The sequence below is a fragment of the Aptenodytes patagonicus genome, chromosome 2 (assembly GCF_965638725.1).
Source record: "Aptenodytes patagonicus chromosome 2, bAptPat1.pri.cur, whole genome shotgun sequence".
NCBI lineage: Eukaryota > Metazoa > Chordata > Aves > Sphenisciformes > Spheniscidae > Aptenodytes > Aptenodytes patagonicus.
The window spans coordinates 84,644,521-84,660,072 of NC_134950.1; the positions used below are offsets into that span (position 1 = coordinate 84,644,521).

Sequence of the window (15,552 nt, forward strand, 5' to 3'; positions counted from 1 at the left end):
CCCGGACTAGGCAGTAGTTAAATTTATTGTATGGTATAACCCTACAAAGAGTTACAAAAAGGATGTTTTGACTGTATGGCAGTTTTCTGTTCTCTTTAACAGGGCTTGGTCACCTTGCTACTCTAAAAAAGTACTATTGCTTGTTAACCAGTTCAAAGATACAGCAATATGCAATAAGGTCTACCCATCTAGACGTTTTAGTAAGTCTGCCTAAGCTCTCTGAAATCTTTTAACTAGAAGATAGCCTTGCTAACTCTGAGGGTTGCCCTAAAAAAAGGCTATTCTTTAGAAGGAACTGACTTTTTCCAGTTTGCGCTATCTGCAAAGCCTTGGAATACAGTACCTCCACTTGAAAATAAGGAATTAAAGATTGCACTCCAACCAGTAACCTCATGTTAGTTCTAGTGTACCGATATGCAGCTACTTCTACGTAGTCACAACTACAAATTGCGAGACACTTGACGTGGATTCCCACCATAAATTAGAAAATCCCAGAATACCGAATACTTGTTCAAAAGCCTTTGTGGATTAGGGATTATATTCAGGGTGAGGGCTGACAGAGGCAGGGAGTGACCAGCTCTTCCGTTCAGAATGATGCAACTGCATCCAAGTCTTCTCCTTTCCCTGTCTGAGCCGGGTAGGAAGGCTTTTGCTAGTTTTCAAGAGGCAGTTCATAACCTGAGCCTAAATTCAACATGTGAGTTGAAGTACACCTGTCTAAGAACGAACGTTACTTCTTGGATGACATTTTATACGAGTATGTCCAAACCTTTTGGATCCTTCAACTGGAAGGATCTTTACCTACGATATGAGGGGCCTTTGTCACTTTCCCCCACATACACTTTATTCCAAGTTTCACTTTCTTATTGTGGAAATACCTGTCAATCACATCCTTGGACAGGTTTTCTTTTAATGCTATTTAGGCTGGCAGCCAAAATAAGAGTATACCCTTCTACACCCTGCCTCTGAAGCATGCTATTTATAATAAACACTTTGTAAATATAAACAAGTCAAAAAAAGAAACAAAGCAAGGGCTTTATACTGAAAGTGCAATATTACTCAGAATTGACAGCAAAATATAAAGTGTGCCTGCCAGTAGCTAAAAGTTTCCAAGCAGCTTTGAAAAATAAATAGGGAAAGAATAACAGATGCTACGGTTAGCATGAGAAAGCTGATCTGCTCAAAAATGGTCAGAAGAACAACACTTTCTTAAATTCAGGAGGTACCCAAATGTTGTCCCTTTTTTTTTTTTTTTTAACTCATTTGATACTCTCTGTGGGGGTCTTGCATCCCACAACAAGCAAAGATTAATTGCTTGCTTCAAGAGGGGTCCCTGAAGACAGACAGAAAAAGTGATCTGAGATGGATGGTACCAGCACAATTCCTCTGCGGTTTTTCAGATATAGTTTTTCTATAGAGATATTCACAGGCTTAAGAAATCAACCCACGAAGATGGGATAGATGAATACTTTAAGAGAAGCTTGTAGCTTTCATTGTATGTCCAAAGTGTGGCCCACAACTCAACACAGAAGAGAGTATGTTTTGTTTTCCCTGTAATTAGACTTTTAAAGCTGTGTATCTGCTGCTGAAAAATACTGGTGCCAATATTGCTGTATCCGTAAGAAACATGAAAATACTAAAAGTGAAGGACATCTCCAAACTCCCTTGCTGAAAGCTAGGAAAACTTGGCAAATGGCAGGCAACTGCACTGTACAAATCAGCAAATTCAAATGCAGCACCTGCCATACTTGCTCCTGTCTAAGACGGAAAAGAAGATCTAAGCACTTGTTGTTGAGACAGTGCAAAGTTGAAAAAGGGACAAGTGGCATGGGAGAACCCCAGAGTAACATTAACCATTTTGGCCATTTTCTCTTTCTGAATCTCTGGTTCGTTTCTCCACTCACCTCCTCAATGGAATTTTCTGCATTTGCTTTGTGATGTTCCTTTCAACTCCCATCAGCTGCCAGGATTTGGTCTGTTTTCTTAGTGCTGGAAACAAGCTGAACTAAAAAAACCAAAACACCTGCAATTCTAAGTATCTTGTACTTAATGTTTAGTCAATACTGTGATCAAAAGAAACGTTTTATCATTACAATAAACACAGCAATAAAAAAAAGATATGAGAGCCTAGATGATGGTAGGCAGCAGCAGGGTGGTTGCATTTTTTCCCTGGTGATGATAATATGGGTATTACGTGGTACGCCAGCGAGCATGACACAGAGCTATCAGAACTGGGTCAGCTCAGAATTAGCAGTTCTTAGGTTGTTCACCGTGTAAAATCCACCTGGCAGACACAGACACATTTGACAGAACTGCATTTTTGACACAGCGGATCCAGAAGCAAAACTCTCATGAATAATTGAACGGTGACTGCAGCTCCATACTTCAAAAAACTAAACACAGAATAGACCTGGCTTTACTGTGTGTCGAAAATTGCTGAAGAAAAACTGCCTTATGTTTAAATAAAAAGTGACAAACAAGGCTGTATTTCCCTCCTCCCATCATTATGGAGCTAGCATTTTTCAACTGAGTGTAACAGTTCATTTTACCAATGAGTAACAAAGGAAATTAATTACTGAGTCACTTTTGCACAGGATGCAGCATACCCTGCAGTTTGCAAAGACTGCACTTATGTCAGGTATTTATTTCACACATTTAATCATGGATGCAGTGACTTCACTTGAATAAAAGTATTTCAAACCTAGTTTATTTAAGCATAGTAAAACCACACGTCTCACTGTGCTGGTGCCCAGATGACCTTTTTTCCAACATGGAGGCAAACTGGCAAAATCATAGAATCATGTAGGTTGGAAAAGATCTTTAAGATCATCAAGTCCTACTGTAATGCTAGGTATAAGGATTTTTAGAAGCCTCCACATGAAATCTCCTGAAGTTGTTCCATGAAATTACTCCTTCTGACTTATTCAAGGAATAATACTTGTTTATCCCTGAGAAGATAAAAACAGAACACTAAAAAAAAAAAAAGCTTTCAAACAATATGCTTAGAAATTATTACTGAAATCTCCTGCCTGTGAGAGATTAGCGAGACCAAAAAACAACCATTATATCAGACTATGCGAGGTGTTCTTCTGCATCTTGAAATTTTAATTAAATATTTGTATAAAAACACTTTTGTTATCAGAAGAACAGAAGAAAAAAAATTTCCCAGATGTAAACAATGGCAATCTTCTGAATGACTCCCTAGTATCTCAGTGCTGCAAAACCAAAATATACAATATGGAGATCTTTCTGAGCTCTCTAAATAGAATAGAAAGTTTAAAATAATTCTTGATAATTTTGACTACAACTAGCCAATGGGTTAGAGGAAGGGACAGGATTGTGGGACAAATGAAGAGAGTAATACATTTCTCAAGGAATTACCGTTTATGAAGTTAAAACTAGAAAAAATAGGGCTATCCAAGCAATTTCAGATCAACTGCTCTCACTTGGATACTTGGAGAGAGACTGACCAAGTTAGTAGCACAGCTGAGATGCTGTTAAAGCAGTCAACGAGGATTATTCAGTATCCAAACAAGTAAAAAAGAAGGCATGTGTCTTTTAAAAAAGTACATAGCCCGTCTTAAAGAAAAGATGTAAGCATACATCTCAACTGTTCCAATGCTTTTGAAAATTTCCTATATAACACTTAAAAGCAAACTGCAAAAATACGGCTTATATGCAATCCCCGTAAGATAAGTTCATGTTTAACTGAAAAGCCATACAAAAGGGCAGGTATTTGAAGTGTCTTGTAATATGAGATTGATATGTCCTTAGCATTTTCATTCAGTATCCGCACTAATCCTTCAGATGACTGAGTGGCAATACCCTGGGAGGAGTGGCAGACGCTGTAGAGGACAGAATCAGGGTTCAAAGAGGAGCTCAGACTGGAAAATGGCATGAAACAATCAACCAGCCAAACTCATCATGGACATACTGTAATTGACAAGCCAAATGCATGAATGCAAAATGGGAAACAACTTACTAAACAAGCAGTGTAGCGAAAAAGGAGAATGTTCCCAACAGAATATAAGCTACTTGAGTTACTTGCAACAGTCTTGGAAAAAATAAATCTATGCCTGGGATGCATTTACAAGATATTTATGGTATACAGCACAAGTCATCTCTTTTACTTGATACTGATAAGGCCTCGGCTTGGGCATCATGCTAGGAGCAATACACATACTCAAACGTGAATGATAAATGTTTTTGAAAACATAACTCATGACACAGCAAATATTAAATTGGGTTGATGGAATATATCCTTGTTAAAAAAAGTTAAAGCAGCCCCAGTAAAATTCTGCTGGTCCTTTGTTTCTGCCTTTACTTCCTCAGAAGTTACTCTTTTCTTGCAGCCACGATAATGTTTAACCTTTATTTTTAACTAATAGGGACAGAAGGCAAATAAGGCTTACAGAAAGAGGTATACAATATTTGTTTGGTAGTAGTAAAGAGGCTGGACAATTCCAACATTTTCTCCTCATCTCTTCCATGCACCCTCCATAATGAAAGGTGAGTTGAACTCCTGGAGACGAGGAAGAGAGGAAAATGTCTTGTGATGGCTAAGGCAGAATCACGTTATAACCAAATTACTAGAGAACCACAGATTGTAGGCCTGACTTCAAAAGTTTGCAAACCACTCTATGTCAGAAGAAATCAGTTATATGCAGCATACGTTATTTCTGGCAAATATAGGAAAAAAACCAAGCCAAACAAACCATTTATACCAGTGAGATACGTAACACCTACAAAGGCTGTGCCATCTCCTTCGTCTCCCCTCACTTTAAGTGTGACACTTTTGCCAAAGTTACAGCCTTTCTATTGAAGTATTATTATTTTTTGTTCCTGTAAGAAAACGAACACACAAAATTTTACCAGAATGCTGATTTTATCGTTTATCAAATATAAAAATAAAACCTGAAGAACACATTAGCTGAGAAGTGAGCTAACAATTTGGAAATAACTATCCAGAAAGCAGGAATAAAGTCATGCAATTAAAAAAAAACCCAAAACCCAAGTGTCAAGAAGTTTTTGCAATGTAGACAATTCTTTCTGCAATCTGCAGGAGGTTTGAGCATTTATATATAATGTGCCTTTGTGATCTGGAAAAAAACCCACCATGCATATTGCTGTCTGAGTTGTGACAATGCATTATATAAAACAAAGGATAATTACAATTTGATATTTGAACAGTACAGTGGCTACTGAGTAAATAAAATATAGGTTTAAACTGCAAATAAAACTCCATTTCCATTTGCTAAGACTACAGTTCCACAAGTATGCATCCACTTTCTGCAGGACTGCAACCATTTTTTATATTAAGAACATTTGTGAGAATCATATTTTCAAGCAGAATTATTTGAGGTATGTTATTCAGCCATATATATATTCCAGCATAAACTCATATGAATATATGAGCTGAAATGAACAGATCAGCAAACATTACAAAATACCAGGAGTGGAAGTCTTTGAGTACACTAGATGCCTTCAGATTATATTGAAACAACGGAAGAAGGAAATATTTGCACTCTGAAGCCTATTTTTATCTATTTATCTATTAGACTATATTCTGCCCTCTGCCCTTCTGTAGGTCCACAGGAAGTTTTTTCTTCAGTCTGTTACCAGATTTCATGCAGTTGTGTACAGCCATGTGAAGAATGGATCTCATCTGGATGACCACACCAAGACGAAGGGACTGCGCAACAGAAACTGATACTGATAGTCCCGTGTTTCGCTACTGGCTGGCCCACATGTCTGGCCTTGGCTTACATTAGCTTTGTTCCTATCTAGAACATCAAGGAAATGGATTAACAAGCATAAACCAGAAACACTTCCGTTACAACCTTGATTCTGTTTAGATTTCCTAATGGAAAAAGACCTCTTATTTCCTAATCCGCTCACCTGCAGAGATCTCTGCAACACCCCGACGGACAGAACATTTTTTTTTGAGATACGATTAAGAAGCATATCCTCAAGGTCTCAAGAGTGAACTGAATACACAATCATACTGTGCCGGATATTTATTTCAGAGAAACTGCTTGCACACACGCAGAGACAGAGGTAAATCTAGTCCCCATGCTTGTTTGTCGAGCCCTGCAGTTGTTACTGCTGCGGAATGGTATTCCAGCACGTTGCTGCAAGAGGCAGCTTCTTATTGTAACCACAAGCACCAGTCAATGGCATCTTTAAGACAGACAGGCCTTCAGACCAACAGGGAATAATGACACAAGGGTTGTAAATGCTCTTACTCATTTCACCACCCTAGGCTTACTGTATATATACACAAGAGAAACAAAAAGTCACCATTAAGGTACAACGTACCTGACCAGCCTACAGACATTTCATTTAGGACAAGATGAATCATGCTATATATATATCACAAAGTATTTCAACTCTTCCTCCGTTGATCACGAAATAAGACTAGGCAGACTACATCAGAAATCTTTAGGCAAATGACTTGCAGATTGTCTTAAGTCAACCCAGCAGGCAAAGCATATACAAATCAGAGGTATGTGAAGCCTCAGACATAATAAATGAAGCATGGTAATTAGATGAAAGGGGGAATCGTCTCATTTATCTTTAGTGATAACACAAAGAGTTTTTTCCATAGCTGTCAGTGACATATTAAAAAGAATTTTGCACAAGTGCATTATGGAGCTATGATTAGATTTGAAAGATTTTTTTTTTCTTCTTGGAAAAAAACAATAACCACACATTGTGTGAAGGCTGTCAAGCTCTGAATGGTGCTAGTACAGAATATTGTTATTCAGAGTGCACTGACCATTGCAATGCATACAAACATCTATGAGATGGGCTGATGCAAGTGTGGAATTTGTGTACGTCAAAAGATGAATTCAGGTCTTGGAAAGTTACGACCTGAATTTGAAGCTGATCTGTCACGACAGGGATTTAGCACCTGCTGACCCAGTAACGGATGTAGTTCCTTACCAAGCAGTAACACTCTTTCCCCAGGAAGCAAGCAGAAACTTTGACGGCTCTGGAGGTCCACAAGTATCACCACAGTAAACTCTCAAAAAAGGAATCTCTGAAGGAGGGACTGGAGGAGGGGTTGGCGAGAAACAGGAATGTCCCGGGCTTGGACAATAACCTCTGTGTGCCTGCTTGCAACCTTCTGTCAGTGAAGGCTATTATCTTAGAAATATTCCAGTTGGCTAACTCCTGAGCTTCAAGAGAGCTTCAATATTAGCTCATGGTTTTCAACATCAAGTCCTAAATTGCTTCAATAAAGACAGCTGCCAGTTAAAAGCTGCAACCAAGAAATGTCTTTTTTTTCTTGTAAAGTTCCTGTTTCTTCTTATAGAAGTCTAAGTCTTGGTCCCCTTGGGACCAGAAGAGAGCATATTCAAGCCTACCTGGGAGAAAAGCCCGCCTCTGGGAAGAAAAAGTCAGTCTTTCAAAATACAGGGCCAGGAGAACCCTTTCAGGACTTAGTTTCATGGCCTAAAGAATTATAACCAAGACATTCAATGTATAAAAATGTATTAAGTACTGCACACCTACTGCAGTCTGTGCGGCTGATGCAGCTGTTGGTGCAGTAGGGAGCTTAACGCCATCTTTGGTCAGGCAAGCCTCTTCCTAGAAGTCAGTAGCTTTAATTTGGTTAAGAACATGATAAAGCATAGAGGGGCCTGAGAACTAGCTATGCAGATCTTCCAGTTTCCACAGCATTAACTCCTCTCTTTCTGGCTTATTCTCTTCAGTCACTCTCTGGTGGCCTTTTTAAAGGACTGTTGATTAGTCTCTTCTCAGGCTGCAACTGATTTTTTTTAGGCTTGCTATAAAAGGACAATTTTGAATGAATATTAATTTGACCTCCTTAAGTTTGACCACTCAAGAAATGAAGGTGTGCCACAATTCCTGTGTATATTCTAATACATCTGCTAGCACTGACTAGAGAAGCACCAGGTTTCAAAGAAATCTTGCTAGGATGGGAAGAAATAAAACAGCTTTATAAAGAAAAAGAAAGTAATTTAACAGGTGACCTTCTCCAGTGCTCCTTTAACAGTTGTTATCCATTTTTTTAAAAAGGCAAGATATCAGCAGAGACATTCCTCAGAAACAGAAGCACATTCAGAAACAGAACGTACTACAAGAGCCTGCTTCCCTGAGAAAGGTTTAGGATGAGTTCTCATCTTGCTTCAGTTTTAAAATTTTTAACTTAATATAGTACTAAATGACTCCATTAGAAATAAAAGCACAGGTCTTCTTGCATAGACATATTTTAAATAGGAGTCAACTAGCATTTGCCATTTGAGTTAGGGCAATGAAAAAAAAGAGGCTACTCTTGCTCTTATGAGTCAGCAGTGCTCAGCAAAGACCAAGGAAGACCAAAAGCAAGTGCAACAAGTTAACAGTGTCTTTACTGAAGGACTCAATCTCTGATGCTTGGAGTGTATGTGCAGCAGAAGGGATGCACAATGCACGCGAATGTTGAAAAAATGCAAGTTTCAGAACAGTGATAATCAGTCATTCACCTTCCAACTAGCAGAAGCTTCAATTGCAAAAACAATAGTATAAAGCATACCATTTCACTATTAAATTCATCATAAACATAACATATGGAACAACAGTGTGTGATAGCGACGGAATGGTATTAATTTTCAAAACCAGAATTAACGTAACACAAAGGTAAGGCAGGAAACGAGTCTGTTCAGATCATTTGTTACTTTCTGACTATATCTATTTTGATAAACTAAACAGTGTGTGGCATACTGTTGGGCACTAGAACTGGACATTTCTGCAGTTAAACCATTAAAATAGCTCTTGGCACAGTTTCAACACATGCCAACTAGCACTTTCGCAAACAACCCAAAGTAGTTTCAAAGCTGGCACAGACCAGGAATTCTTCCCAGTCTGCACAGGGCCATTCTGTGTGGACCGTAAGGCAGTTAAATGCTACGGACACAGTTGTTTTGTGCCTGTGGGCCATGATGCCAGAGAATGGTCATGAACACATTTAATTTATTAGAACAAGCATTGCCTCTCAAAGTACCACAGATGTATTTTTTTTTTCTCTGTATGTTATTTAAGAGCATGTGATTCTCTGCTGGGTAGTGTTTTTTGGAAACAGTATGGGGATACATTTGACACAGGTTGCTTATATAAGATAACATGAAAACAGTTTTTCATATCCAATTTTGAGTAAAATGAAAAGCAACCATGCACCCAGCCTCAACATCTTATAGCAGCTCTTCCAATTTCAACCCAATCAACAGGCACATTTATATGTTAGCATTCAGAAAAAGAGGGAAAAAATACAAAACCACAAACCCACCCACAGTGCTAACAAATGTAAAGTCTTTATGTGAACGTACAAAAGTTCTAAATGAAAGCTAGGGTGCAGCAGTTGAAATTTCATTTATGCTAAATAACCTCTCTTAAAGCCGCCTTAACACCAGAGGACTGTGAAATGTCTAAAGCAACATCTATTTTTAGAGAAGTCATGCAAGAGCCAGAGAACTGCAAACCAGTGACGACTCATCTCTGTTCTGTGCAAACTGTCAGGAAATCTAATAAAGGACATTCATGTCCTACAGCACAATTTTGTAAAGGACATCACATCTCAAGCCTTCTGTGCTCTCAAAGAGTCAACCCACTTGTAAATGAACACTGATATCCGTAAAAATTCACCTGGATTTCTGAGAAGGCTTTCCACAAGGTCTCTCATCAATGCTCTTGCAGAGCCTAAGAAGTCATGGGATATGAGAGGAATTATTCTGGTAAAGATGGAAACCAACTGCAAGGAATTGTAGAACTTTAACCAAGTATCAAGTGATTTGCTTGTCAAAAGACAGACAAAATGTGAAAAGATTCACATGGGGAAAAAAAAAAAATCTTAAAGTCATGTGGGCTTTAAGCTGACCTTACTACTCTCAGGACCATAATCTTGAGATGATTATATACCCATGAAAACATCAATTCAGAGCTCAGCAGAGGTTAAAAAAAGTCAATCAAGCGTTGGGATTTATTTTGAAAAGAAGAGAAGGCGTTTTTTATGACAATGTATAGTCTTATGCCAATGTATTGTCCAAGGTCTCCCCAAATGCTGAACACTATTTCTAATTCTGCCTCCACCCCATGACGAAAAGGATAACAGAAATGGAAGAAAAGTGCAGAAAAGCACAATGAAGACATCAAACCTACAGACAACTTTTATTTTAGGAACAATTAAGTAGTCATGGACTGAACAGGACAGGATAGAGGTTTATAAAGTCACAGCTTGCTGGAGAATACTAATAGAGAACGATTGCTCACTATTTCTTCCAACACAAAAAAGGTAGAAAGGGATTAAGAAACTATTGTATAGCAGTAAACAAACACAACGCTGTGTTCAAGCTGTGGATATCTGTGCTACGGGATGTTGCGAACATCAGAAGTTTTTAAGAACAAAAGCAATGAGAGAAATTCATGGAAGGTCCACCTAGAACAGTTTAGGGATAAAGGAAAAAAAAAAAGAGAGGAAAAAAAGAAGAGACCACTTCTGGTACCTAGCAGTCCTTTAACTGGAAGCTGCTGGAGGCTGGGAAAGTACCCCAGGAAAAGTATGTTGCAAGCTTGTCCTGCTTTAATACACTACCCAAGGCCATATTTCTCCTGGCTGGTCACCTTCAGAGAGCAGATAGTGGGCTATATGGACATGTGAACTGACCTGGTGTTCTCACCATTGCAAATTATTTTACAGAGAGACATAGAATGCTTGTATTATACTACCCAACAGAATAGGCTATGGTGAGCTCATCAAATTCTCTTTTCTGCTTTCTGTATTGGGCTTCCCACAGAACAGTGAGTCAAGTCCGAGATTCTGGACACCTCAAAACCTGAACCCAAGATATCTGAAGTACTATTTATAGTCTTCTCATGAAGATCAACTGTTCTGGTTTTGGGATGCGATGAACTGGGGAGTGACAGAAAAAAATTGTCTCGGACTGCAGAATTATTTTTCATGGAAACAAAGGGCAGTTAAAACCCTGTGTTTCTTTCCATTCCATGAGTAATTTGTTTTTCTTTGCCCTCCTCCTCTCTGATGTTAGTAGACAGGTAAATTCAGATGTCAAAAACCAAGAAGACAGTAAGTTTTATGTAAATTTCTCTCACAAGGAACAGAATGAAAGAATAAAACACAAGTCACACTATCTATTGTGCCACAGCAATGGCTTCTCAATTAAAATCTTTGAAGCACTGCTGGTCTACACAGATACACTGAGTAGCACCAGCTGTGGTAAAAGAACCATTTTATGCTGCTCAGTTCATGAACTAACCTGTCATCAGTTCCACATAGCTCCACTTCAGGTTTGTAAGGAAGCCTGAAAATAGTTCATACCTCTAGAAGTTTAGGAATGACTGCACATCTGAACTGCTTTCTGTAAGCACCATGATACTGGCATCTATCTCTAGGCAGAAAACAATAACCTGCATCTTCCCTTTTCAACTTTGCATTACTGTTTCTTCAGTGTCAGGGTGTAATATGATAGTGTATTAATGGGTATTGTAGTACAGCAGTTGCTTTCAAATGATGTCAGATATGCAATAATTCCTGGTGGTCTGTTTAGAAGAATAATGCCTTAAATATTCAAACTTTTATTCTGAAAATGGATCATCTGTAAATCATTTAGAGACATTGTTTATATTGCAAACAAACTAAATCAATGATACACTCTACACTAACAACATGATACAAACATTTGCCTGTGGACTGAGTCAGCCCAATGGCAAGTCAACAGACTTGATTAATTTCTATTCCTATGGACATCAAATAATATTTATTTGAAATTATAATGATCCATTACTTGTGTTGGCTACTACAGAGATAAAGGGAAACCCCAGCAAGCTTACCTACTTCTAGACAGCACTGGTATAATGATTTTCTAAAAGAAAGGTACCTCCTTAACCAACACTGTTTTCCCTAATAACCAACTTCAGAGAAAACACCAATTCCCAGAAAACACAAAGCATGATAATCCCACTGTAAGAAAAAGCATTTCTAAAAGTATTTTGATATGTTACTGTATACTTTAACTCAAATCAGAAAAAATACACTTTCTACAAAGTTATTAAAAATTAAAATTGATGAACAAGCAGTAATAAACTTAGAAAAGATGCTAAGATCAAAATAATTCAGTTCTATTTTAATTAGAGGGAAACTAGACTATTTTTTAAATTCCAGACTAACTATAAAAAAGAAGATATTAAATAACCAATATATTAAAAATAATATACCTACTTGCCAGTAAAGGTCCTCCAAAGCTGCGCACCTGCAATTGTGGGAATGTAAGATGAAACACAATGCACTAAAACAGGAACAATATTATTATTTTTTTCTTTGTTCATAAGGAATGTTCAAATTTGGGACAAAATGACTAAGGAGGTCTCTGTAACAGTCAAAACAGGAAGGGTATATTAACTTAGAGTAACAGTTCTTGAATTGTTTTCTGTAAACTTAACATACCAGTTAAAAACGTAAATGGAAAAAATCAGTATCTTATATTGCTACATTCTCACATGGAAGGAGAAGATAACCAACATAACTTATGCTTTACATCTACAAACTGACAACCACTTTCATTACATTCCTTATGAATCTGTAATAGTCTTGCCATCTAGTGGTTGGCTGGAAGCGTGAAGTAGCTACACAGAAGTGTTATACCGGGAAGAATTTTTTTCTGCTTTTTGGAGTGGCACTTCATTGATTTCAAGCCACTACCACAAGATTTCTACAGTATTACTTCAAGAACCTGGTTGTTCTTGAACTCTGTGTACAATGCCATCACAGGCAACAGTAAAATAAAAAAGTCAACTATAATAAAATAATCATTCTGTAAGCTGGGAAACACAGGTCTTCCTAGCCTCATCTCTATGATGAATGGTTAAAAATTCACATAGAAACGGGAGTGAAACACAAATGAAGATGGGATGGTATTCTTACTCTCTTAGCTTGGTCAATATTGGTACATCTTGGATTTGGTCAATACAAAAATATTAGTAATTACAGCTAAGAGAGAATTTATGTAAATCACCACCTTCCAATTAATGAGGTATTCAACATTAGTGGTGATTTATACAACACAGAGCCTAAAAATCAAATTCTGCTAAGCTTTTTAAGTTGGCCTCTGAGCTTGCAATGCTCAAGCAGGAAACAGAACGGTAATGAAGACTCCGGAGAAGGCAATGACAATGAACCATGCTTCAAAGAAGGTTGCGAATAACTGCCGTAACTTAGCAGGAAACAATAGGCTTTTGGCAGTCAGAAATGAGGTGGTAGTACATCAAAGAGGAACACCATGCTTCTCTGACACCTATTTACTGCTTTTGTACTATGTTCAAGTGATTTTTCAAACACTTTGCATGTGGATTCAACATCAAGTGAAAGGCAAAATAAGACACTTAAAAAAATCTCCCCGACAATGAAAATTACAGACTGATGACCATCATTTTGCCAAAGAATTTTCAAGATGGTAATGAAGCACAGGACAGGAATTAAAAAAAAACAACAACAAACACACACACACACTAGCCCAGCCAACTCAAAATCCCTTTCAAACTTGGTTGTATTCACAGAAGACTTTATACACACTGGAAACTAAACACTACATAAAGCAGAAAAAAATACCGCTCACTTGTTATTTCAACTGTGCTAAGATAGGTCATTTCTCAATCTATTCACACAGTTGAACAATTGATATTTGGTTTCCCAAACCTTCCAACAATGATGTGATTAGAGTAATGTCAGAAGAAGTAGGAATGTTTAGGAAAACTTTGTATTTTAGAAAATAATGCATTTTCAGAACTAGCAGTTAAGAAACAAGAAGGATTGTTCACCGACACCAATTATACTCATACTAAAACAAATCTCCTACTGCCCTTTCTATAAAATACAGCAAAACTTCATTGAAAATGGTAATAGATCATCACAGATATATTATTTCTCTCTGAAATTAGCTAATACTTTTACAATAATCATAATAGCGAAGTAGATTTAGTAATGAACTAATATGCTCCCAACTGCAGGTGTTTAAGCAAGGAACTCTGTCAGTATACTGCCTTACCTTTTATCCTCGAGAATACCAAATCCTTTATTATCTGAAGAACTAGCACTCCAAGAATTATGAGAGAAGTCAGATGATACACTCTCCAGGGAGTCAGTGCAACAAACCTAGAATGTCAAAAAGAAAAAAATGTTGAATACTTTTAAACTTATTGGAAGTATACGTAAACTGACAGTTGCTATTAGTACTGAAAATAAAGCGAGAAAAAATAGATTGATATTATGTTAATTGAATTTAGTTTCTCCCCACAACCTTTTCACAGGAAACAAACACTGAGAGCTCCAAGCATGACAGCCTCATTTAAAGATGCAATCGTTAAACATACATTGAGTTTGTAGTAGATTTCTGTCCACACGTCCATCTAAGCACAGAGGAAGTATAGAAAACAAAATATTTTAATTATTGCATAGGACACATTACTTTTAAAATTAATTATGGTTTTATTAACATAAATTGTCTTGGCACAACAACTTTTTTATTCACATACAAAAAAAAGGTTAGACATTTTATTGTGTTTCCTATAGGACCTATGTTCACACAAGACTTTTATACAAATGATTCTTTCAAATGCAAAGATGAGGTAAAACTGTATCATTCATGGTATAACAGTCAAACTTGTCTTCATAACGAGCTTTTGTGAATTTTGTTTTTCATTACATAAAAATTTTAGAACATGTCTAGTCAAGTCAAACAGACCTAGACTCAGAACGTATGATTTATAATCTCATGCACTGCTGACTTTGCTGTCCAGGTGTGTTTGGATATTAGCTCTTCTATCTGTTTTACTGACAAATATGTTAACTCATGAAAAAGTATCCAAAGTGTAAAAGAATTAAAATTCAATTAAATTAAAAAAAAACTGAAGTATTTTAATAGCTTGTTTCAAGCACATTAAGTCAGAGATCTGAATACAGATAATGAGCACATTAGTATCTTTTTCAAGGTAAAAACAAAAACAATTAACTTTAAAGAAAAAAAGAAAAAAGATTGAGGCTAGCCAAAACCAGTAAGAAGCCACTGTCCAAGACAGTGGATCAAATGAGAATCCAACAGAAACAAAATCATACAAAGCTGGAAGGTTTCCAAGAAATCTCCCGGATTTGAAAACAGGGCAGTTGGCCACCCAACTAGTTGCTGCTGCAGAGTTTTTCTGCAAGGAAGAGGGGGAAGGGAAGTGAAAAGGAGTAGCAAGCATGGCCACTGGAGGAAGCCAAGAGACACCCTTTGAGCACATTTGGATTTTTAAAAAGAAAATTGACTACTAGGTGTGTTTAACAACCTCAGGACACACTGCAGTTTTGGAAAATTGCTCCAATATTCCTTGCAATTCTCAAAACCCAGGACTGCATCAAAGAAAATGTCCATGCCACTAATTTTCACATTTAACACAAACTCGTAATGCCCAATCAGCCTGAGCAGACCAGGCTATGATTTCCAATATGAACAGATAAGCTCACTCCGAAAGATTTTTCTGAATATGAAGGGTTTCTAC

At 37.3% G+C, this 15,552-nt stretch overlaps 1 protein-coding gene across 1 annotated transcript in view; it reads right to left on the reverse strand.

Moving 5' to 3' along the window:
- The window catches only part of RETREG1 (reticulophagy regulator 1), a 70,354-nt gene that overhangs the window by 38,983 nt on the left and 15,819 nt on the right, over nucleotides 1-15,552 (reverse strand). The window contains exons 2-3 of the mRNA XM_076330368.1: nucleotides 14,061-14,167; nucleotides 12,239-12,269 (exon numbers count right to left, since the gene is read on the reverse strand). Coding sequence (XP_076186483.1) covers nucleotides 12,239-12,269; nucleotides 14,061-14,167 — 138 coding nt within the window. The remainder of the gene's footprint in view (nucleotides 1-12,238; nucleotides 12,270-14,060; nucleotides 14,168-15,552) is intronic.